The 25,538-nt window shown below is 37.5% G+C and overlaps 1 protein-coding gene and 1 long non-coding RNA gene across 19 annotated transcripts in view; one reads left to right on the top strand and one right to left on the bottom strand.

Annotated features, from left to right (window-relative positions):
- Positions 1 to 25,538, top strand: part of APBA2 (amyloid beta precursor protein binding family A member 2) — a 99,510-nt gene that overhangs the window by 34,520 nt on the left and 39,452 nt on the right. For 10 of the 17 annotated variants that reach the window (XR_013956088.1, XM_080608074.1, XM_080608072.1 and 7 more), the window contains one exon: positions 21,485 to 22,491. Coding sequence is in view for 16 of the 17 variants with exons in the window: in XM_080608074.1 (XP_080464200.1) it covers positions 21,523 to 22,491 (969 nt within the window). In the remaining variant the exon portion in view is untranslated. Of the gene's footprint in view, positions 1 to 10,429; positions 10,480 to 13,711; positions 13,928 to 18,916; positions 19,258 to 21,484; positions 22,492 to 25,538 lie in introns of those variants that run through there. The other 7 variants (XM_080608080.1, XM_080608086.1, XM_080608081.1 and 4 more) reach the window with 4 other exon arrangements.
- LOC308201184 overlaps positions 1 to 25,538 on the bottom strand; it is a 63,645-nt gene that overhangs the window by 30,734 nt on the left and 7,373 nt on the right. The window lies entirely within an intron of this gene.

The following is a 25,538-nucleotide window of genomic DNA, read 5'->3' as shown; positions in this document are numbered from 1 at the left end:
CTGCGGAGAGATGCAGGGAATGCCATGCCTTTCTTCAAAAGAGAAGACTTCTATGAATGCGTCCTGAGGAGAAGCTCAACATGAAGCAGTGGGGCACTCCTAGCTATTGAGCCAGCTGATTAACTGCTTGTGGGAGCACAGTAAAAATAAAATGCCTGTCTTTTGGTCTGTGACAAAAAGCTACAAACAACAGTAACAATAGTTCTTCCTACCAACAGTTAATGCCTGCATGAATCATAACATCTACATGCTGTACTTCAGAGATGCAATTCAGCAGTACATGTAACAGACCTTTGGTTTTGCTGATTGTTTAAGAAGGAAACAAAGAAACACACGTTGTTACTGAGGCTTTTACACACTGAAAGTGTAAGAGTAAGGGGAATACAACTAGGCTTTCCTTTGGTGAAGAAAAAGATTGCTGGGGAGGGAGGAGACAAATCAGACTTCTCCCTTTTGAAAGTGTTGTCAGTCTTGGACAGAATTCCCCATCGCTAACCTTCACGTTCCTTTTTTTCCTGCTGTAGTTGCACTGCAAGATACCCTCCAGCATATGCACAGGAGCTACTTCAAAGAGAACCAAAAAATCAACCTGAAATAGCCAACCCAATCAAAGTTTTTATAGACTAAAAAACACTGGCAGCATAATTTATTTTAATGGACATATTAAGCTTTCACCATCTGTTCTGCCCCTAATTATAAATGCCAAAAGAACATATTTCACAGTTACATCAGTAAGAAGATATTATTCATGCACTTATATGTTACTTCTACACTAACACTTCTGCAGTGTTCTCAGACTGCCTACGCAATTCAGAGCAAGCTGCTCACATCTGAAATCGAGCTTCTTGGTATAAAGCATTTTTCAGTAACAATGTTTCAGTGGGAGAGGCTTTAATGTAAAATGGATTTTTAAAGAAAAAATTAGGAGAACAAAAACCTTTTGTTTAGCCTCTTGGAGGCATGTATTTTTATTCCCTATAAATCCCAAACATATATATACTTTATGTACATTTGTCTCATTTTTCATATGGTTGTCAGAATTAAAATTAAGCACAATTACTGAAGTGCTCAATGTTTTAAAAAAATCATTTAAGAATTGATTACTCATTTTGGTCACAGGGTAAAGAAAATTTTTGAATAATTTCATAGCTTCTTAAAATATATTTTCTCTTAATGCACAAAAGTATCTACTAGATATTTTGCTTCTAATCTTGTAGTGAATGTGTGCTCTATTTATATAGAGCTTCATCACTTCAGGGAAAGTATAAAATTAAATACAAGAACAAATTAAAAATTACTTAAAAATTTGTGTGAAGTACTCTCAAATACTTCACTAAATAGGAAGTGACCACATGCAAGCCTCTAGCTTGCAGTGGAGGAATAAAGGTGGTGATGGATTAAGATCTAGACCCTGATTTGCTTCTTATTTTATACATATGACTTTAGAGAAGAACAGAAAAGAGACACCAAGTGATGTAATGACTTGCTGAAGATTGAGCAAATTTTGGACAAGACCTTTCCTCTTTCTTGCCTTTTGTTCCCCGTGTCTGTGCAGATGGTGTGTGTGTGTGCAGTGCCTACTGCAGCAGCTGCTTTCGGCGGTGCTGTAACGCAGCCGCTCCCACCCCACTCCAAAGCACACAGATGATCCCCGCTGGGGAAGGTGAAGGAGCACATCTATTTAACAGAGAAAATAGAGTGATTTGCAATGCTCACATGATCATGTCAAAGACCGTCTAAAACACCAGCAACAAAACCCCTGCAAGTGAAGCTTATTAGTGATTATGTGAGAGAAGCAAATGACTTTGAAAACGATTGATCCTAGCTTAGAATTTCATCTCGTAGATGCATTGAGTGCATGATACAGGAGCAGGTTCTCCCTGAACAAGACATCTCTGCTGCTGGGCTCTGCTTACTGGAACTGTGTTTGACACAAGATGAAGTGTTAGCACTACGCTAACTGGTGTGGGATTACACACTATGTGACATTTGGTGTTGCAGATTGTGCCAGTTCTGCACTTAAGGAAAATAGAATAGAAAAATAAATCTTCCCTTTTTGTCTTGATAAAGCATGATTGGTTTTGCTTTAGCAATTTAGCCCCAGTGCTTGCTTGACCTTGAAAGTGGTACGCGTGGCAGTTGTATGATGAAGAAGAATCCTAGTCAGAAAAAAAGGACTGCTCAGTGTTAAGATTTGTGGTAAAGGAGTGCAGCTATCATAAAAAAATCTATAGTAACAGCATATAGAAAACGGGAAAATTAATTAGAGAAAATTATTACATGACTTACTGATGCTGAAGAGTAAGAATAGAAAGAAGCTTGTCAGAGCAATGAAATCTGAGGAAGAAGGATCTGAATTTCTCTGCTGGAATACAGTTTATGTTCCTTAATTGGGGGGGGGGGGCAGGGCACCCCTTCTCAATAGCTTGATTCCTTTGCAACAAATCAGATACAGGCATCTTTTTTTATACTCTAGCATCTAGACCCCATATTAGCAGCCACAAAATAATTTTCTGTAACCACAAAGTCTGTACAACAAAATAATCAAAAGATATAGATTATAAAGCGCTGAGAAGAGATCAGGAGTAATGAAAGGCATTGCCAGCATCCTAGGGAATTCTCTAAATGAAAGGAGCAAGATGGTGCCAGAATAAAGGATTCAGTCCTATGAGAACAGAAAGGGAACAAAAATGAATTGTCATTCTAACCTGGGAAAAAATATTTCTTTACACACAAAGACATATAAATAAAATGCACAAAAAGCCTGTGAAAATATCAGCTTGACAGAAAACATCAGGAGATTTCCTTAAGAATAATTTTGATTTGAAATAAACTTAATATGCTTGCATTTCTGAAATGGCTAGAATTTGGTCCTACATACAGTCCGACATGACATCCTAACCTAGTTAAATCCAGAAGGATTTTCATTCTTGAATTCCAATTTCTATCCTTAAAGGCTTTTTATATTGCGGAAAAATAGTCTTTGAGCTTGTTGAACGTGGTTTTTCGTTCAGCTGAATCCTGAACTATCCTGAAGGCGAAGCTTTGTATTCATTGTCAACAGCTACGTAATATTTGTCCACTATCTAAAAAGTGAAAAAAGGATAGTTTTTCAGTTTCATGGACACATGTATAGGACTATGTCTATCTTACTACAAGCATTCAACAAACTATCCAAAAGGACTCCTATGCATCTGAGTACATCGGACAGAAAAAGGTATGACTTAGAAGGAACTGAGTGTCAGTCGAAGGCGATGGAATAACATTCCCTGGTATCAACAGGGGTTGAAGTAAGACTGCAGTAAATACTTAGCTGAACCAACACACATACAGCTGTTTCCTTCTCTCCCCAGAATTTTACACACAAACACTTTTTTGGGGAGGACCACTGACAGCCAGTACTTTGGAGGCAGAAGTCTAGGTTACTCTTAAGTCTACAGAAAGCAACCACTCCCACTTTTTGGTATATAATTTCGGGGTAATTTTCAGGTTTATGTGAAACTATACCTTAGGAGAAAATTGTTCAGTGTGCTCTTCAGACATTCTATGAAATATTTTTTGCTTCTGTCCTCCAAAATTTAAAAGGCTAGCTAATGCATGTAATTGGAAAACATTATGTATTTTTTCATATGGATGCAGGCAGAAGCACCTGGTCACAGAGACCAAGACTATCCATTACCATCAGTTTTCCTTTCTTTTCTATGCTATTGGATTTTTTCATTTTAACCAAAGACAGGATTTAAATGAGAATTAAAAATTAAGCAGTAGAAATTACTTTTCTATCCTAATTGTTCCTACGTAAAAAAATATTCAATTTTTTTACATCGCAATTTTGAATCTCCTTGTTTCACAGGAAGGATTACTGTATTTTTTCCTGTTAGACAGGAAAAAGGAGTTTAGTAGACAGATGTGGAATGGGAAATTTAAAGATTAAATTTGAATGCACAGGCTAGGTTTTGGTATAGAAACTGTGTGTGTTCATGTGCAAAAGTGTTCTAGCATTGCTGAAATAAAATACATATAAACTTTGAGAAACAAGGGATGGAAAGTCTTGTATTCTCTAAGTAAAGTACTTTTCTAAAGTAATCTTGTGCATTTATACTGCCAAGTACAAAATTGTACAAATGAGACCTGCAATGTAGAAGCTTTATTTCTGGGGACAGTGCATGTTTAAATACAATAAAATCCAGTTTGAATCAAGTATGAAGCAAAGTCTCCACTACAATGGGACAATTCTTGGACTATCTTTAATTTCCAACTTTTCATTCTCCTCAGTGATCCAGATTTCCGTTAAGTCTCTTGCAGACACTAGGCAATATTCTTTTTTTGTTATGGACTCTCCTTTTCTCCTAGTGGCCATTTTAATTCAAGTAAGCTGTCAGTGTGCTGTATTACCAGGTCAGTTTGCTAGCCTGATAGTATTAAACTGATTTGTTCAAAGATAACCTAATTTACCTTGTATGCTTTTGTTCCCAGCCTCAGTTCATAATATTGTAGGTATCTGATGCAAAATATTAGCAAAGAAAAGTTAGAAGTTTTTAGGAGAAAGATTGTTTATGCTTTTGTTATCTTGAAATAACTAGCAGTGGCAGATTTTTTCCTTGGTGTATTTTTATATGGATTCTCTGGAGTCAATGATACGTTCTCAAATACCACCTAAAGACACAGCTGAGATTTTCAAGCAGAAGGAGATCTGGAGATGCTGTTTGCTGCTCTTTAGGTTATTCAAGACAGCCTGTTACTAACAGTATATTTGTAGTCATTTTAAGCCTGCATCACTTGTGTTCAGCATTGATTACCGTAGCATGTTCAGCTTTGCTGCGTCAGCATGAAAAAATTCTTTTGATGTGGAAAAAAATAGAAGTAGAAGGCATTCAGTATGCATTTAGCACCATTTGTGACTATAAACTTTTAAAGTGATACCATGGCAGCCTGTAAATGCAGTAGATGTTCTCTCCTCAGAAGAGGATTTCCTCAGTAGGACTACGTGAAATTTACAGATGACTGCAATAAATTGAAAAAAAGAATAGCTTTACAGTTTTTATAAAAAGATTCTCATTTAACAAGTTCGTGATTATCAGCATGCATTTTTCTGTAGGTGGTACTAACTAGCCTTACAGCTGCAAGTTCACGAGCTGAAGGAAAGCAAGCTCTCTCTCCTGCCTCCTGCAATAGGAGCATACTTCCAGTTCTTTTCTTCTTGCACGTGTTTTCAAGTAGCCCTTGAAAATAACAAGAATTATGAAAAATGGAAAATAAGGGGCTACTCTCAGAAGTACCTCTGGCTACTTTTGACCTGTGCAACACCAAGGACCATGACTAAAGCTAATTAAAATTGGCCAGGAAGAATGTCAGAACCAAACATCGATTGGTAAAGTGCCTCTTGTCCTGATTGTCCCTGTTGCCTCCTGGTTCATATTACAGCAGTAAGACTCAATTAAAACCCTCGCTAGCTGTAAGCAATAACAAAGCTTTTAAGGATTGTTATACATATATTCTGCATGAACTTAAAAAAAAAAAAAAGAGGCTAATAAAATGTATTTGCTATGGAAATGTATGAAATAATTACAGGATATTAAAAAATGCTTTTATCTCTTAACACTGAAGGAAAATTCTATTTCATTTGATTTGTAGACGGCATTCAAATTAAAAGCATTTTTATTTGCATGTTTGCATCAGTAAAATGAATTATTAATGACAACCTAACTAAATATTAAAGCTGAGTTAATGCAGAGGCATAGTACATTATCCTCCCCATTTAAGATGCTGGAAATGCTTTTAAAAATGCACGTCAACATCCAGGGAGGGTTTGGAAGCAAAATAATCAGGACTCCTTTTAAATGTATAGCTTACAGGCAAAGCATAGGTCCTCTTTGTTAGGTGACATTATATTTTAGATATTGTTTCAACCTACTGGCTACTTCATTATGCAGGTAGTTTTATATTATTTTAACAATAACTTAATAACAGTATTAGCTGTTAGTTGGAGACAGATGCATCTGTTAGGTTCAGAATTGTTTACGTGACAGTACGCTGTCCCATCCTCGTGGCCCTTACCAGAAGCAAAAGCCCCAACCCCTATAGGTTCCACATTGCTTGACAGATGGGGGAAAAGACTCCATAAGAACTTCCTTCCACTTGTTACTGGAATGGTTACACAAGCTGGGTTAAGTGACCTGATAGCTAGGTGCTGCTGTCTATTTATGAAGTTTAGTTTACTCCCCCGACCAACGTGCACTTGCTCTCTAAAATTTAACTGAATGAAATATAACAAGGTTTTCTATGTGTATTTTTGTTGTTATTGTTTTGGTTTTGAGTATTGACCATTTATGATGAACTTCTTAGATGAATTGTTTAGGACAGCTGATTCTTAAAAGTATTCTGGGCTGTTCTTTCAATTTAGGCTACAAACACACATTAAAATGTCATATATGGACAACTAATCAATTCTGTATTCGTGCACGTTAATTCCTGACAATTTTCTGACTCTGCTTTACAGATAACTAAAGCCAGGAGGTGCAGAAGTGGCTTAGCAGAGCTTGCACACCTTGTGCTGTGGGTGTGAACTGCCACAGCAGAAAGCTTATGCTTGAGCTACACTTAAACTACCCTGGGTGTCTCCAGCTTATTGTATCGTGCACACGTGCATAGGCACCATGACTATTAAAGCAGGATTTGGATAAATATAAATTGGGAAACAAATTGGCAGTTAGTTTTCTCACCAGTCCTTTCAGTGCTGGTGAGGAAGGTCACAGTAGTAGTATGTGTTTATGGATATGCTATCAATCCTCATCAAGGTCTGTGTACATAGAAATTTGCTTCTGTGGCTAAGATATGAATACATATTTCAGATTGCATTTTTATTTATTTTTAGTTATGGCTTCTTTAGGTGCATGTGTGAATTTCATTCAGATGTACGTGCTCTGAGCATTTCCATGTGTCTCATTTAGGCAGTGAAATTCTGATCTTGCTTCAGCAGCGTCTAAGGCAAGTCTTTGTGACTAAGCAGCACCGACGTTCTGAGCAAGATTACCAGAGACAGCAGGTAGAGAAAAAATAGGGTATGTTTGGAAGATACTTGGAAACACTAAAAGGAAAGAAGCTTGATAGCTAATTAAAGGCATTAAAGGCAGCTTAAAGTAATTGAGGTGATTCTTATTTCTCTCTGCCAACTTTGTTTTTTGAACATACAGATCTTTTCCAGTGATAATCTCTTAAATGTATGAAAAGCCAAGCAGAAATTGGATATTCTTTGGAAATAATTAAATTGAACAGACCCAAAGCTGTAAAGAAACTATACGCACTGGAGAAACAATTTTTGCTAATCTTTTGATTACAATATTCTTAAAGGGTAGCAGTTATAGTGACTGTAGATAAATTTAATATTTTAAATTGAAATCCATCTAAGTAACATGATAAAAAAAATAAACACAGCTCTTGTGGAAACAGTTGTAACATTCTTTTCAGGAATTCCCATCTCTTCTCATCAGGCAGCCTACCCGTAACACATTTTGTACTTTGCCACCGAAGATAAACGGAGTAAACACATTTTCTAAGTGAGTCAAGAGAAAATTTTATCTATAGGAAAACATCCTCTGAATTTATAGATGCATTATAGATGATTGGCTTTGATCTCTACACTAAGCACCAGGCACAAGATACTCAAGATGTGCAAGAGCTCTGATTTACTTTGAGCTAACAAGTTTCATTATCCCTATGTTTCCAAATGTTAAATGATTGGCTTAAGGCCTGTTTGAACAGCATGCCCAGCTTAATCATGTGAAAAAAGATGGTTTTTATTTTGGAGAATTTTATTTTGAAACACCAACTAACTAGCATTTCAGACAACTGTTAAAGGAATAAGAAACTGAAGTGCAGAAGAGGAAGATGTGTGATAGAACAAGGTGTGGAAATCTAAAATCTGTGAAATGTGAAACCATCTAAGTCCATGGCACAGATTACCAGCCCAGCATGGTGTATTAAACACTCTGAGTTCCATTATTTCTTACATGGAGCCACTTGTATGGCTCAATAGTGAATTTGCTAATGACAGGAATGGAATCAAGGAAGGGAGGGAGAAGTGTGAAAGTATGGTAGTAAAAATAAATTTTAGACACTGCAATTTGTACTGTATCATTACAGTGTGGAACAAACATGTATGCTTCCCTTTTCAAAGTCAAACTTAGAGAAAGTGAACAGGAAGAAAATTGCACTGAGGTTGTTTAGATTCATGTGTCATCTATTGCTAGGAAGGAAATATAGTGCTTTTGAAAGGCTCTTGGTGCAGGAGACTGGAGACTGAAATCCTCTAAACATCTAGAACAGATTTAGTGCAAGCACCTAAAATAAATGTGTTTTTTTTTAAACTGCAGTCTTCACACATGCAGCTGAGTGTTTTAAGATGTAAGATTACTATTAGCTTGCCATTAGCAGCTATGCAGTCTTTGGCTTTTCTCAGAAAATGTCTTCAAAGGTTTCTAAGTACTCTTACACCCTGGTGAGATTAATTCAGACATGAAGTTGGGTTCCTGTAAGCTAGCAAAGGGCACAGCTAAGAAATTATTAAAAACAAACCTTTCAACAAAGAGTTAAGCCTGATTGTTTTAAGGTTATTTAGTTACGGTTTATAAGAAAAAGGTGGTTTGCCTGTAACTGTGGCAGTAGATGCAGGACTTCTCTCTGAGAAGCGTTTTATTTTTATTATTTTATTTATTTTTCCTTGGTAGAATGTTTCTTGGAGAGAAGGCATGCTAAGGAAACACTGTTTATGAAAGACAACATGAAATCCTGAATCAGGATAAAGATCTCATCTGCCTTGTGCTTTCCTGAGCAATAGCAAAGAACTGCTGTAGCTGACACTAACTTTTGTAGTGCCTTAATGCTTGATAGCCAAATTCCCCAGTACTCTGCAATTGAGGTGTTACACTGTATTCAATCTGGTTCTCATAAGGTATTAATATGTTGTAGAAAACACTCTTCTTATCTGCTTTGAGAAGTAAAACATTTGCATTTCAGAAAGATTGTTTTCAGCAGCTTGGCTGTAAACAGTATTACATCTTTTCAGAAATGCAAGAGTTTTGTGGAGCACTTTCTTGCTCAGAAGTGCCGCAGGTTAATCATTTTGTCTCTGATTACTAGTTTTCCCCCCAAAATAATTTGACCTGCTGATACATGAAGTGATTTTGTACAGTTACTTTGTCTGGTGTGTCCTAATAATAACATTGATGGCTTTTGTATTCAACATTTTTGAATTTTAATTAATGTTTCAAGTGATAATTACCTGTCTTCTCTGGAGAAAGTTATTTCATTTAAATTGTGGCTCTCTGCAGATTAGAGATCAGATTCTCTGTAGTACAGATGAAAAGAACCAATCGACCTAAAAGTTTGGAAAACTGATGCATGCTAACTTTAATTCAATAGTCTATCAATTATTTATATACATTTGTTTTGATCAATATTTCTTTTTTAATAGTCCTAGCAATAATTTGTGAATTTGTTACAACTACTCAAAGGCAGAGTTTGACTTTGGTAATGTAAAAGCAGCTGTGCTGGCTTAGAAGAAAGATCAGGCCCAGCATCCTGTCTCCCCAGTGGCCAACAGCAGATACTTACAGGAGATAAGGACATAATATCTAAGACAGCATAATATCCAATGACTGCTCCCCAGAACAGTCTCCCTGTTTACAGGAATTTGGGGCTCCATTTTTTTGTTATCACTTTAAAATTGATTTTTTCTTGGGATGTCATTTTTTTGGGGGGGGACAGACAGGATTACCATCTAATTCTTCATTTTTTAAAGAAATTTTAAATTAGTCTTACAAATAAGTGAGACTTCCACTGTAAAAGAAAAGTAGAAGTTTATTCTGCTTTGCCTAACAGACTTTTCAAGGTAGGTCTTGTTCACTGAGTGTCAGGCTCCAACAAGGTTTGGTCAGGTCTTCATATACAGAAGTTATATTTTAATTATGTATTTCCCTGTTTATTGCTTGTAATCTAATAGAAAGATGTGTTGTGGCTATGGCGCTTATTTGGGAACCAAGCTACAAAGGACCACCTCATGTAGTTCAGCCTGGATCTTAAAAGAGCAGTAGGTGTGCATTCGTGAAATTGAACAGGCAGCTCCATGCTCTAAGGATGTGGGTCTTAGGTGATGAATTACTCCTATTCTCAGAATGAAACGACTAAGTACTTTGCTGTGCAAAGGACAAAATAGGCATTTGCATAAACTATGCAGTTCACATAGATATGAGATTTGCTTCTGCCAGACACAGTGAGGTCCAGTGCACATGCTGCTTCTTGGGCCTCCTTGAAAGTATGAGCGTGGTATTCAATATCCCAGCCTTAACGGGGGCTGCTGGACCTGCTGTGCCTTAGTGGAAATGAATTCAAGTACAGATACTGAAGTCTCATTTGTTTTCCCTTTATACAGCACATTCCTAGTCCCTGTAGCTATAGGAAATGGGGAGCTGACAACAGAAGGTAAGAATAATTCATTTGTCTCTATCCATTTAAGCTAGTCTTCTTAGGTTAAAGCCACACCTCCTTCATGTGCTCGTATAGCATCTAGCACAGGGTTGTGTGTGTCAGGCCACTGCTTATCTTTAATTCTAATACCAAAATATAGTTTAAAGCACATCATTATGGTTGGTGCTTTGTTTTCAGTAACTGTGAGAACCTACTGAGCTATATGGCAGTATTACTCAGAGCTTCTAAATAATTTCACATTCAAAATCCTTATTTGAGAGGAAAGCTCTTACTTGCATGAAACGTTCATAGACAATTTTTCTGCTGGCATTTGATGGGAAAGCTGGTGGTATAAAGGTTTCAAGCTATCTCAAGTATCTACTAAAGTGATTGACAGAGTATTTATCTTCTAACCAGTTTTACAAATTGAAGAGAATTTTACTGATGTGCAATATATGCCTTAGACAGGGAAAAATCTAATCTTGCTTTTCAAATGAAGTGATCATCTGCTATGGAGCAGTGTGCCTGGAACATAACCAGCTGCAGGCTACAGATATTTTTTCAAAGCTTGCAAATGTAAAATCTCATGACATAATTCACTGCTAACAAAATCTGATCATCTTCATTATTTACTATTCTCATTAAATCTAAAATTTGTAAAATGTCTCACAATTTAACCTTGCTGATTCTGCTTAACAAAGGCAGAATATTTTATCTTGAAAAGGATTAACACAATAGTCTACTTCTGATTATTTCAGTGGATTTTTTTATTTACTAAATCTGCCAGCAGCTCAAGTATTTGCATTTGAAAGAGACAATATTGTGCTAACAGGAGAAAAATGGAACCTAATCCTTTTACGCTAATTGGATGGGGAGGGTGCTAATGGCTTTCAGCAAGGTTTTTAGAGGTTTCATCAGTAGGAAGAACTCTATGCGATTTCAAAAACTGTAAAATCTGTTCTGTATTTATACTGCAAATAGTACTCAGTGGTATATCTGTTCTTGACTGTATTTGCACCTGGAAACTAGTCTGAATCCAGTAAACTCCTTAAAGGATTTCCTGCATTTTATTTTTAAATGATACTTAAGCACCTATGTGTGCTGAATAAATGGCCATATAATAAATCCTTTTATACTCTTTGGAGTACGGTTATACTCTTATACTCTTAAGGACTACAGTTAGCAATACATTTTTGAATGACTAAAGCTACCTGTTTATGCCTTATGATAATCACAGGAAGATACTAAAATGTATATCTACTTTGAAATAAATCTAAGTTGAAGCCTCTGCATAGCTATCAATGGAGCCTTTCTGTACAGATAAAACAAGGAATACTTTATCATGTTGTAAGACTGGGGGGGTTCTTGGAGCAGGGCAAACAGTGCGTAGAATCTCCTTGCTGTAGTTTTGGAAGCTTATCACCTTTCTTTCGAGTAAGAACTCTTTGCTTCTGTTCTTCTACCAGTTTATAATATCTCACAATGATGATTTATTTTTTGTTCGTTTTTGTATAGCAGGCATAACACTGCAAAACTGATACTGATCTTAAAAAAAATCTTTACTCAAGCAACTATATGGATTTGACACTATAGGCTCAGTATTCATCTTTGTTGAGCTGTGGACTAAAACCCTAAAGAATGATTAAACAACATCAACAATAAATGATAATTAAATTTGTTAAAGCATATTTTTATTACCTCAGCAAAAAATAGCTAATCTTCTTAATTATGAAAACTACATTTTGTTGGAATATACATTCAAGAATATAGGTCTACATCATATTTTTGCAATGCCGTAGGATTTTACGCTGTCTTTAGCATAGCTTTGTCTCTGTTCTTTTAATTTCTGTTGGTAGGTTCTAATTATAGAGAACTTCTAGAATGCAATTTACAAGTTAATTAACTCATTTTAAATGCTTATTAGATTAAACCAAAGAGAGCAAATATTATACAGCATGAAGAGGAAACCAAGAACACAGTTCAGAATGCAGAATATCAAAAATAAGAATAATAAATTCATGTCTGAAACTACTTATAGCATCTGGTGAATAGTATGAAAGGAAGGGTCAGTGTTTTGCAGGGCTTTCTGACCTACAGAAAAGTAATTGTAAAGATTTCACTTTCATGTGAGGCAACGAAACATTTCAATTGTACTGGAGGATCATGTTTATTTTAATAGGAGCAAAAGACATTTTGTTGCAAATTACCTACCCTTTCTCCTGGGTTTTGGGGTGAGAAGGTGGCATGCTTTAGATGACTGGTCAATATCTGCTACTTATTTCTCCAGGATATGCGTGCTCATTTCATATTCTACTCAAAATGCAGTTTACTGGCTGATAAACTTATTTTTGTTATTAGCAAGGTAGTAACTCAGGACTGCTTCCTCCTTTTTAACATTGCTGCCTGTGGGTAGAAGGATGTGCATTGTGGAAGTCTCAGACTGTTGAGATACCTCATAAACTGCAGCTGTTGTAGCTTCAGCCATAATCTCTCAGTTTGCAGCTGAAACAATATATATAAATATTCGTTTGTTATCTCTGAACTTTAACAGCTGATGGTAGAGAGACATGAATAAGATAAACATGATGACAAGAAATAATGGGTATATAATTTTCTTCCTTGTTTTCCTGTTTAGTTCCCCCCCCCCCCAAATTACACCTTTTGTGACTATCTGAGGTTCACCTCAACCACAGTTGAGCCTAGCCAGTGAATTATAAGAAATGGGTTGTGGGGTGGTTTATTTATTTATTTATTGCATTAGCTCCACACAAAGACCCTAGCAACTGCTCTCGAGAATAACTGGCCAGTCATATTTCCTATTTTAATGTCATCTACTCTCAGATGCTGCTCATCCCCCCCCCCCCCCAACTTTCTTTTCTTTAAAAAAGATTTTGTCTGTGCTTCCTATGCAAATGTCTCTCGCTGGTTTCTGTTTCTACTAGGGTAAGCATGTCAAAATAATATATAGATGATAAATTGAAGCTCTGAATCACTAAGTAGCACCAAATTTTTAGTTGCCTTTAGCTGTTTTTCCTCCTGGACTATCCCAGCTGTGCTTTGAACAAAGCAGAAGGCAGGTGGTTTAAGTTAGTGTCATAAAATTAAAGACTATGTATGCGTGTATGCACACTGTGTGGGTGACGAGTTAAGGTTAAAAAGAAAATTGTGAATTTGGATCTTCACCTGTTACTGCTTTATTTTACAAATCTTTTTTAATTTGTAACTTGCCTTTTTTTTGTCCTTGCAGAAGGCCAGGGAAGGTGTACAACTGAACACCTGGCCTTTGCTGCCTGAACCCCAAGTGCTCTCCACACTGGCACCCAGCCTCTACAGTCAAGTTACCAAACTGCATTGGCTGACAGCTAAAAGAGGCTGTTAGTGCCAGAAAGAGGGGTGGTTATTGTGTGAGATAAGGCACTTGGGAGCAGAGATTGGCTCTTCTCTTCAGGAAGAGATGTGCTTGGTGAGTTTCTGGCTAGTGTATTTGGAGGGTGTAGAATACTTTGCTTCAGACTTGAGTGAGCCCCAGCACCTGCCTAGCAGGGGGATGGGAAACAGTCTTGATAGAAGAGGCTAAGAAAAAACAATGGAAAACATCTAGCTATAGTGTTGATTTTGTAAGATATATATATATATATATATTTTTTTTTAACACTGACAATATTTTTTAAAAGGCATCCCTGGAGAAGAAACAGTCCAATTAAAACAGGAGAATTTTGAGTGGAATTTCACAGGACACAAGAAAATATTTTAAAGCCTAAGAGTGTTCTGCTTGCTGCAAACAACAGTGCTTTAAAATATATTTTCTTATTAGAAGTTTACTGGATTTTGTTTTAAATGAAGGAAAAATATGGGAAATCTAAATAACAAGTTGCTATTAATTCTACCAGCATCTTATATTTGCAACTCTTTATTAGACCAGTCTCTGGAAATTAAGTATATGAGGGTAGAAATATCTTAAAATAAGTAGTAAAAATGCTCATTTAAGTCTTGTTTTGTGTTAGCCCTCTCATTCCTATTATGGGTTGGGAAGAAAATTCTCTTGGATGGTCAAAAAATAGAAAGGATGGTTTAGGGCATTTAACAAGAGCCGAAATAAACTGGAAATTTGCATCCAGTTTAGCTTTAAGCATACTGGAAGTGTTCTGATTCTCAATAGTACTGACAAAATACTTGAGATTTATTTGCATATACTATCTATTTATTGAAGTTTATTTTCTAAATGACTTCTGACTATTTTCAGTCAATTTTTTCTGAGATTGCCTGATTTTTAATAGTATCAATAGCATTGTTGTGGTTGCATTCTACAAGGTTGCATTTACATGGCTTAAACACTTGTTTTTTTAAAAGATTTTTATTAAAATATGTAGGAAACTTTCTGAGAGGCTGGCCAGAATTCAGGGAAGAGGCAAAGTGGAATTCACAAGACCAACTGAACTGCTGATTTAGGCTGCCAGTGCTCAGATTGGAGTTCTATACACAAATGCTAGACCTCAGTTTTATTTCCAATCTCGTTTCATAGTAAAAAACCAGATCTAAACTGCTAAAAATTCATAATTTCTGCATCCAGACACTTCCTTACTTCAAAGCATTCTTTACGATATATTTTCAAATGGGTGAATCAGGCCATCTCATTGGTTTAAAAAATAACCATCCAACCTCAAGTGAAACCTCAAGTCACTGGAACTATAGCTGAGGACTACCACATCTGGATTTCTTGGGTATGTTTGGTGGAAGATTTTCTGCCTCCAAACATTTTCCTTGGGGGCAGGGGTAAGCTGAGGATATTGTCCATCTCTTAGACTTACAGGTATCCAGTTAAAACAGCACCGATGAACCATCTATAGCCAGAAAAAAAAACATAACAGGTATTTTGGGTTATGCTGGACCTGCTAAGCATGGGTAACACAAGAGGCATGTATACATATTTGACTGTATTCACATGTGCTTGCTCAACATGCAGGTCTAACATCCTGATCATAAAAAGCAGCAGTTCTGCTTATGCCCTAATAAAGAATTGAAGCTTCTGTCCAAGGCCTTTTCCATGCTGTAAATAATGGGTTATGGTTTTGTAGTTTTCATTTGTTCAAAGGCTTTAGAGAAGAGGGCTAGACATTTTTAACAGATCCAGTTAATAATTAATGTCAGGCTATGCCAGCCTTGCTCAGAGAAAGACATTGCAATTTTCTTAAAATTGAGATGCTACTCAGGATGAAGAATGGCACAACAGGGCCCTAATTCAGTTACATCTTGGTAGTTCTGATTGCAGGACATGTTCTAACTGCTTCCATATACACTGCTTGAAGATCAGCCTTGCACACAGGCTCACTATATGCCCCCCTACATTTCTTTTGTGTCCCTAGTGCCCCTTCGGAGATCAGTATCTATCTACACGCTCAGCCTGAGTTGCACAGGAGGACCATGGTTCCCATGGAAGTAAGAATCCTATTTATACCTGCTCTTAGAAAAGTTGGCAGGTTATCCTGCACTTGGGTTCTGTAGCTCTGCATGATTTCTCATGGTCTATAGTCAGATTGACTGAAAAGTGAGCATGAAGTTAATGTCATTTGGCCTTGGGGAAATCAAATGACTGCAGAATCTGACAAAATCATGGCAGGCTCATGTTCTGTTCTGCTCATTAAAAATTCTGGTTCCCAGTCTAGGATCAGTCACGATTCATCTTGGCTTACTTAGCTGATGGGAGTCTATTAAGTATTCTGTAATGAAAGTCTACTGAGAAATACCATTAGCATGATACTAAAATTGTTTTGAAGAAATTGAACTTAGACTTTTTTCCCTGCTTGAACTTATCTGCTTATTGAAAATAGAATTGTATAATTAGTATAAAATCCTGGAATCAGGAATTTTCTGATGTAGTTCTATTGAAAAATACTGTTGTTATCTGAGTTAAAAATTGAACTGAATAATTTACTGAATATAGCAACTGTAAGCATGTGAAGTCGTATATTTGTGTATGTAAAAGGGTCAGAGTTTCTTGGCAGCATTTTTTAATTATGCGCATACAGAACATATATGGAATAGCTTCTGTCCACTGTGCTTTGAAAACACTGCTCAGCTGTAGAGAAGCAAGCCCCTAGACCAGGTGCTGCAATCTTGTCTGATGGTAAAGTGTGTTGCAATGCTTATGGTCCACTTGTAGCTGGATTAATAGCAACTCAATTGTACTGGATAGATAGGGAAAAGAGATATTGAACAGTTCCAAGGAACCAAAACTTGCATGAGAATTTTGTCAAAGACTGAGGAAGGATACAGGTATTTGAAGAAGCATGGGAGAAAGACTGAGGATTAGGTGAAGAAAGGAACCCAAGAAGAAGGAAGCCTTGCAAAATGAAGCAAGGTTATCAGAGTGAGGCCAGTAAAACTCTTCCATTCACCTCTAGGTTACCAAAGCAGAGCTGAAGAGATCATTTAGCTGTAGAGAAGCCTGCAGTAGTACAATATTTGTTGATAGAAGCAGCAACCAATCCCTGCCAAACCACACAACCCCCACAGATCCCTATGTGTGTTAAAGGTAGAACTGTCAGAGAGCTTGTTTAACTTCTGAGAACACTGTTCTTCTTGTGAATCAAGTACATATGTAAAGCAGTTCTTTAATCACAGCCAGGACTGTTGTACTGGGTATTTTGCTTATCGCTGTGTTTACAGTTGTGTACCATTTCCCATTTTTAATGCTCATTTAATTGGTCTCTCGCCATAGGAGGAGTAGTGAAGGTATCTTTCTACACAGGTGAAGAGATGTAGAAGTGCTAACAGTTCCATAACCCGCCTCTGCAGCTGTCGGGGATTAGGTGCAAGGAATTCAGGAGAAAGCTAATGACTCTACTGAGCATTGATTAGAATCAATCCCAGCTGTAAAGCAGCAGCCCTGTTTCTAGGAGCAGAAGAGAGTGGTTCCCCTATGCATACTCATGTAGAAATACAGCACATGTTTTCTGGAGGTTGGTTTCCTTTTCTCTCTCAGCATTTGGAGCTGAGGGGATGAAACTAAGAGGAAAAAAATAACGTCAAGAGCAAAACATTTGAGATCCCTATGTAACTTAGCCATTTAATCAGACTTAACACTGATGAAGCTTATAGTGTTGCACTATGCAACACAAAGCGTTTGCTTGTCCCTTCAAGACAAAAAAGGCTGAATTGTGAGAGGAGTGAAGGATATAGAACTGACCTTCATGTTCTCAGTGACACTGCGTATCAGAAGTTGAAAACTGTACTTTGAATGGTACAGAGATTTGACCTAACTCCACTGTGAAGGAGGGAACTGGGATAGGAGGGAATCTTACACCAAACAGAGCAAGTGACCTGTTGACTCAACTGGAGCCTCTATTCCTGAAGTTCCTCTACGTCCAGCAAACTATCATTACAACTTCAGAAGACATTGGAATAGATAGAAATCCAGTATTTTCTCCTGCGAGAAGAACAATCTTGGTAACTGATAAGTGAATATTACATAATACTACATAACCTTCTAACACCATAGGCTTCTTTAGAAAAAGAAAAGTATTAACCTCTGCAGTAGGGGGATTCAAAAGGCTTCTGCACTGTAGACTGAAAAAGCAGAATGCTTGGTAAAAGTTTGGTATCTAGTGTATTTCTTCACAAAAAATCCAAATTTCTTTATTTACACTGAGTTCAGTTAGCTGTCATCCACAGATAAACTAACATCTCAGCCTGTAGGGGAGAATACAGTTTGGACCTGGGGCCCTCAGGACCCAGGACTGTGTGACATGAGGCAACTTAGAAAAAGCCTAGAGTAGCATTAGATGTTAAAGGATTCAGATTATGCTAAACCTAATGTAATACTTAAGTATTTTTCTAGGAAGCCTGAGAGGTATTTTGAAACAGTGGAAGAAAACTAGACTACTTTGGCTGCTCTAATATTTGAGTTAAAGTACAGCTGTCCCCGTGACAAAATACATGTGGAGTGCCTTGCCGAAAGAGCAATTCTTCTCTCCAAGAGCAATCCTCATACAGACTTGGGTTTGAAAACTTTACTAGCCCAGATGCATCAGTATAGCTGTGGAAGCTACATTTCTTGTAGGTTAGGATGGTATAATCAGTGCACATTGTCGGCAATTCAGAAGCACAGAAAAATAGATTCTGCTTTTATTTTTAAATGTGGTCAGTACTTGGTTTCTTAAACATAGTGTGCCTGGCTTGGAAGGTGGCAAAGGTAAAGAGGCCATCTAGAACTGTAATTGTTGCACATAGATAGCCTTGCAAGTTCAGTTTCTATGCCACTAAGGTCAACCTTGCCTCGTATTGAAAGAGATCAGACTTTACCTTGATTGGGAACATGTGCCTCAATTTCAGCATACTGGGGTAGAGCACTGTCTTCAGCCATGGCCTTAGACAGACTGAATTAACTGCACAGCCAGATTCCTATGGCTTTCTGGTATGGCAGTGCTGAAGACATTTGAGGGGAATTCCTTTCTCTATTTCTTGTTATCATCTGTGCTCTAAAAATATATCCAGTGTGCCATTATTTGAAGTTTCCATGCTCCCGCCCCTAGTGCATATGCTGCACTTTTGCATGCTGCTGCTGGGGGAGAGCTGCAGCTGCGGTCATTAGCTCTGCCCAGAAAAACATTTTCTTCCAGCCCTCTGAGCCCCTGCCCTGGTCATTTCCCACAGCTGTTGTAGCTGCCACTTACCAGCCAACGCTCTCTTTCCAGCCTCATGCCCTGTCTAACAGCTGGCTTTTGGCTCTGAGCACAAATGGCTTCCTGTGATGTGCACTGGTATACAACTGTTAGCATGCAGCTTTTCTTGCAGGTAAGTAACATTTATGAACATTTAGTTACTGGAATTTGTAAGATATCACTGCAGTGATACCACTTAAGTATCAAGCCCTGAAACTGCCTGAGTGAAGGTTCTTAGGTGTAGTTAGAAAAACTCCATTACATTATCTAGAAAGGGTCCTCATCTCTGTATGCTTTGGAAATACCTGAGTCGTGAGTTTCAGACAATCATTGTGCTGGTGTTACTTTCTTTGTGCTTCGTTATCTTCAGTGACACTAACTCTATATGTGCAGAGTCTATTGCAGCATAACTCACCATGTATTATTTGATAAGGAGAACATTTATTCCCCTAAGAAATACTGAGTAGTGCTGTTCTTGACTAGAAGTAACTTTCAAATAAGACAACTGAGGTGTGTGTAGTCTTCTTGGATTGTTATTCAGAAATACCTATTTTGTTGCACTGTATTGTGTTTTAGAAATGTATCGTGCTTACCAGTACTTGATCTGGTCACACAAGCTATGCCCAGGGAGTTTTTCTTGCTTATGGGCTGCTTTTTCGCAGCCTGTAGAGAGCTTTGCAGTGTTGTGGGTTGATTGCTGCTTCAATCCAAAGTAAGGTAAGTTTTCTTTATACTGCAGACACAGTATAGAAGCTTCCTTAGTTTGCAGTAGTTAGAGTTCACTAAATCAGAAGCAACACTAGTGGACAGATGGCCTGGTGTTCCGATTCTGAGTTGCTTATTATTGACTCCTAAGAAAGAACTGATAGTGAGTTTATTAGAGGGATAATTGTGGGTATACAGATCATATTGAGAAAGCCTTATAAGTCTACTAGCTCTTTTAATAGTGAGAAGGCTCAAGTAATCACAGGGGAAGTTTTACCTCCTCCTTTCTCTGATTTGTTTTTCATTTAAAGCTTCCCTTCTGATATACCATGTACTCTACCAGCTTCCCTTCTGCTATACACACACCCCATCTTTTCCTGTGACCTGGACGCCTCTCATCTGGATTCCCTGTTTTAGGGACAGCTCAGATTTGCCATGTGCCACTCAACCACAGATGCATCAGCTTTCTAGACTTGTCAGAAACCAATGTTTGGGGTGTTCCTTGTGATATGTGAAATTCTGCAGGGGTATCTATGAGGTTTTAAGTCATAATGATAAGCTGTTTTTGATAACTTCCTCATGTCTAGGAAATTCATCTCTATATAGCCCCTCTTTCCTTGCCATTTTTATTGCTCTGTGCACCCAAGGCCTATGATTAAGGTCATCATGTGGTTGGCTGACATGCATTTGTTGTATGCATATAGTAAAAAATGCTGTTATTGTGTGGTACGTGTCAAGCATGTTTGTGAGCTCAGCTCATCCTGTTTAAGTGACTATAGGTCAAGCTGATAAGTATACAGCAATAAAATATAGAAAAACACACCGAAAATGTTTCCCACATCCAAATCAAACACACAGCAGATTACAGTTGTCAAGCTTGCATAGAATTGACTGTTTTCTTTAGATTATGTGAACTGAATCAGGAAAGACTGAACTATTTGGAAACCAGTATTTAGACAAAAATATGTAATTTAAGGCAACACGTGTTTAGTGTCAACAATTGAGCTTTTATTGTAAATGTCTTTTTTCCTGGAGTACAAGTTAAATTGTTTGAAAACCTATATTTGGTTTAACAATGGAAGATACGTAATGACATCCAGCTAATAAGAGCTGATAAACCAGTGAATGATTCATTTTTTAATAATATAATAGGAGCATATTATACTTGAATGTCTATTAATTTGGCTGTCGGTTATGGCATTTTTTTCTGTAGTTTTGGTAAGAGAGGGTCAGATTCTAAGTGTATTTTGTCAGTACATGTTAAAGACATGCCTAAGCTGAAAATTGAAAATGGCTACTGTTTACTGTATAGTGATCAAAGTGTGACCCCTTACTGGCAAAAAAAGGAATGGAAAACTAATTTCTAGGTTCAAGATTAATTTTCTGTCAAATTGACAAAAGAGACCCTACACTAGAATATGCTTAGAATAAGTGCAGAACCTTCTCATTATCTCTTTCTTTCAGTGTGCAAGTTATTACTTTGATTTCACAGTTCCATAACATGAGCATTTTAGGAGTTAGGTGTTTGTGAATCTGATATAAATATCTACAAATACATCCTTCTTACCATTTTAATCCATGACTTGCTGTTTCCCGTTATCACTGATCTCTGCTGATGACCTTTTCCTGAACATATTTTTCCATCTTCCCTACAGTAATCACACAGAAATGATTGTCGTATAAGGAGTTGGCTATGGCAAACAGGAAACGTCAAAGCACTACAGCCAGCATGCTGGATCACAGAGTGAGAGCTTGCCCTACTTCATCTCACAACAGGGAGCCTGAAAGCGAGGAAAGTGATCTTCCTATTGAAGATTATGCAGCAAAGGAGGCAGAACTAGCAACTGTCAGACAAGGTAGTCCTACACCTGTGGAACATGAGTGCAACGATCATAGTGGAGATGGTGACTCCAGCTCTGACTATGTGAATAACACCTCTGAGGAGGAGGACTATGATGAAGGCTTACCAGAGGAAGAAGAGGGGATTACATACTACATTAGATACTGTCCAGAGGATGACAGTTACCTGGAAGGAATGGACTGCAATGGAGAAGAGTATGTTCCACATGAGGAACACACTGTTGAAACAGATGAGTGTCAGGAAGCTGTAGAAGAGTGGTCTGAAGGTAAAATTCAGCACCAAGATGAAAGTGAGGTGACAGACAGGCAAGAGTGGCAGGAAGGTCAAGACAACGGCATTCAGGTTTTGGAGGATGAAGCATCATCTTTGGAGATACAAGACCAAGAAGAGAACATACAGTATTGTCAAAGTGAAGGTGGCTATCCGGACTATTACCCAGCAGAGGCTAATGGAAACTCACAGGGTATATCACCATACCATTCTAGAAAAGAGGATGCAGAGCTAGAAGAGCAAGAAGAGGACATTGACCAGATTGTAGCAGAAATCAAAATGAGTATGAGCATGAGCAGCATTAACAGTACAACCGAAATGAGTCCAGAGCACACTGGGACTGAAAACATGGCACATGACTATAAAGAGACTTGTTCAAAGGGAGAAGCTGTTCACAGTGCTAACAGGCATGAGGGGAGGCCAAAATCACTGAATATCCCATCTGCCTCTAAGCACAGTGGAGATGTGCCTAGAGGTTTTAAAGCCAAGTCAAGAACCCCAGAGGACAGACCGAAGTGGCCACAAGAGCAGGTATGAGGTTCTCTTTTTATCCAGATTGTCAGAGGCATTATGCAACTGTTATGTCAGTTATCTATTCCAAACAGAACTAAAGAATGGTATGTTTTGCTTTTTACTCTATATTGCATTCAAACTACATAAGTACATTGCATGCTTAGAAAAATTTGCTAAGTGTAGTCAACTGAGGTAAAGAACCCAAAAAGATGTTTTGCACAGAAATAGAGAACTAAGTAAAACAAGATATCCTAGATCCATGGGACAAAATTCTTTATTGACACTGTTTTGTAATTGTCATTTTATTCTGTAGTGACATATTGGATGTGCCCTTAAAACTGAGGGTCAGCACTGAAATAGTTGAGATTTCCCCCCCTCCATTAAGGGCTCCTCTTCCACTACCTTAGTGACCAATTACCCTTAATTTCTTTTGTTTTCAATAGAACAAACCATATATAAACCATATATTAAAACCAACTGCAAGAAATGCCCGCATACTGCTGTGTTTTTGTACTGCCTGGCAATACCTTGACAAGAAACTTCTTGTACCGAAAATGCCGTTAAACAGTTTTAACACAATGGTGTAGATGTTGATTAAACCATGCATGCACTTTTCTTGTTCTACTGTTGAGTCCCAGAAAATGAATTTGGGAATGGAGCTCAAGCTTTTATAGAGCAGAGGTGTGAGGTTTTCTTTCTTTTAAAAAAGTCAAATTGAAGATACTTCTTTATAGAAAGACAAAATTCTGCTTGAAAAAGCTTGAAGCTTTGGCTTTTCACCCCTCTGACTACATGTAAGTCCAGTTACTCTGAAGTTAAATGCAGCTGAATACTATTTACTGTACTGAACAGAAATCTGCCTAAGAGAGGTAAAACATTACAAGTCTGTCATCTAAATAGGTATTAAGATAAGTGGGTTATTTTGCCTTATCTTTAATTAAAAGACTTCATTAAGCTTCAGAGGTATAAATTTAATGCTTCAGCTTCATTGAAGTTATCACTACAGAAAATCATAATATTGTCAGTGCCTCATGGTTCATGAAATGCTTTATCCTAGACTATTCCATAAAAACAGACATTAAAATATGTCAGTTCATCTAAAAAACAGAAAAAGGAAATCAAATGTCTAAATATGCGCTGATGAAACAGGTCAGCCTTTATTATAATGAACAAAAACCTTAAGGGGGGGGTATTTTCACAGATTTCCTACATCTACAGCAAGTTTTTAAGTATTCCCTTCTGTGTTCTATTTTCAAAGTATAATTAGAACCAAACTGCATAACTTAAAATACTCAGTGGCTTACTGCCATCATTAAAGTGCTAGCTTGCTTGATTAAGGGTTGGGTTGATGATCTTGATTTGCTTGAGTCATTCCTGTTTATTGACTATGAACAGAGAAGTCCAGTTAGCCTTTTTGGGATTAGTGAACCAGCTTTCTGACACAGCACACCACTAGCTGCCACAGGGACCATTCCTGCTTGTAAGTTGCCAGTTTGTAAGAAGAGCTATTCTTGAGTAAGGGACCGAAGTAGTGAATTCTTCTACATGGTTGCAAAGGAATATTATTTTTTTATCCGCAATAATTGCCAGTTCAAAACAGAATTCAAAACAGGCTTTCATTTCAACATCTTTTTGCACGCTTTCAGAGATTACTTTGCAGAGGTTGAGCTGAATTGAACTGTACCTTTATTATTCTTGTCAGTCTTTAACAACTGGTGGTTTTGCAGCACCAGCATATTGATATAACTGCCAAGGCTGTGAAAATAAACAAAGCAACCCAAGTATTACTGAGCTGCCTGTCTGAGGTCTAAGTGTTATTTCCAGTCAGTCATGGGCCAATGCCTTAATCTTTTTTAATAAAGGAGAAAGTGCTGTTGCAATTGGTACACACTGGCACGTAGCCATTGGATTTCTACAGTCTTCATAGAAACCACAGACTATTGTCTAATGGATAGGGCGTTAAGCGATACACAATATTTCACTTTTCTTCAAATACAAGAAAAAGGAAAGTAGTTTCTCATGCAGAGAGATGGCAGTGTGGGTATCCATTTAGCTCAGCATGAAGGGATAGACAAGCTGGGTGACCAGACCTCCTTTTAATTTGCACTAAAGGAGACAGCTCACAGCTGCTGTCCTCACTGCTGAGAGGGACACATAGGCCTGCAAGTCATGAAGGTGTGAAGCAGCATTTCTTAAGGACATACAGAGACTCACAAATGGAAAAAGCGAGGGGACTTTCCCCTGTTCCCTTCCCACATCCCCAGGAATATAAAGCAAAGATTTAAAAGCAAGTTAATCTTTGGCAATTATTACTTGAATATGTTTGTCATAAGACTGGCCTTGTTCTACTTTACTACGTTCTGTTCAAGTGCTTCAGGTTGCTCATCCTCAGCTTTATCTAAAAGTCTGGCTAGTTGTGAGGCCATTAAAGCACAGAACCCATTTCATCCAAGATGAGTTTTGTACTTAATAGTTCATTAGGTGTCCTTACCACGAGAATTTGCTGGGCCTTTAGCACAGGTATCAGACCTCACAGAATTTAAAGTACAGACTTTTCTGTTTTTCTTCTGGGGAATTCAATTCTTTCAATATTTGCTATTAAATGTGTAAGGGATGGATGTATTTAGTGTACTTCCTAGATGAAAGTCTCATTTGTGAAAGCAATACAGTAATAATCTTAATTACAATAATTAAAGTTCATACAGAGTAGAAGGAGAAAAACCTCAAAGCCATTGTCAGTAGATTTGCATGCCAATCTTGTTAGCAGAGAATTTGCCTAGATGATCTTGGTTTCCTTGTCTTATTCAAATGTATACGTTCTTATAAGTGTGTATCACAAAATATAATAGCAAGGGGTATGACACAGAAGCCTATGTACTGTACATGGAATGCTAGTGCCCCAACCCTGTAAGTGTAGATTTGGATGCTATTGATTTAAACCAAAATGCTATGTGAATGTCAGAGTGTATATAATCAATAAGCAAGCAGAAATATGAATTTTGTGCTGTTATGCACGTATTGCAGTACCCTTAGCTTTAAGGTTTCTGCTCCTGTCTTTTCCTTTC

This window comes from Anser brachyrhynchus (genome assembly GCF_964034855.1).
Source record: "Anser brachyrhynchus genome assembly, chromosome: 11".
NCBI lineage: Eukaryota > Metazoa > Chordata > Aves > Anseriformes > Anatidae > Anser > Anser brachyrhynchus.
This window is presented reverse-complemented; position numbering and strand designations above follow the sequence as displayed.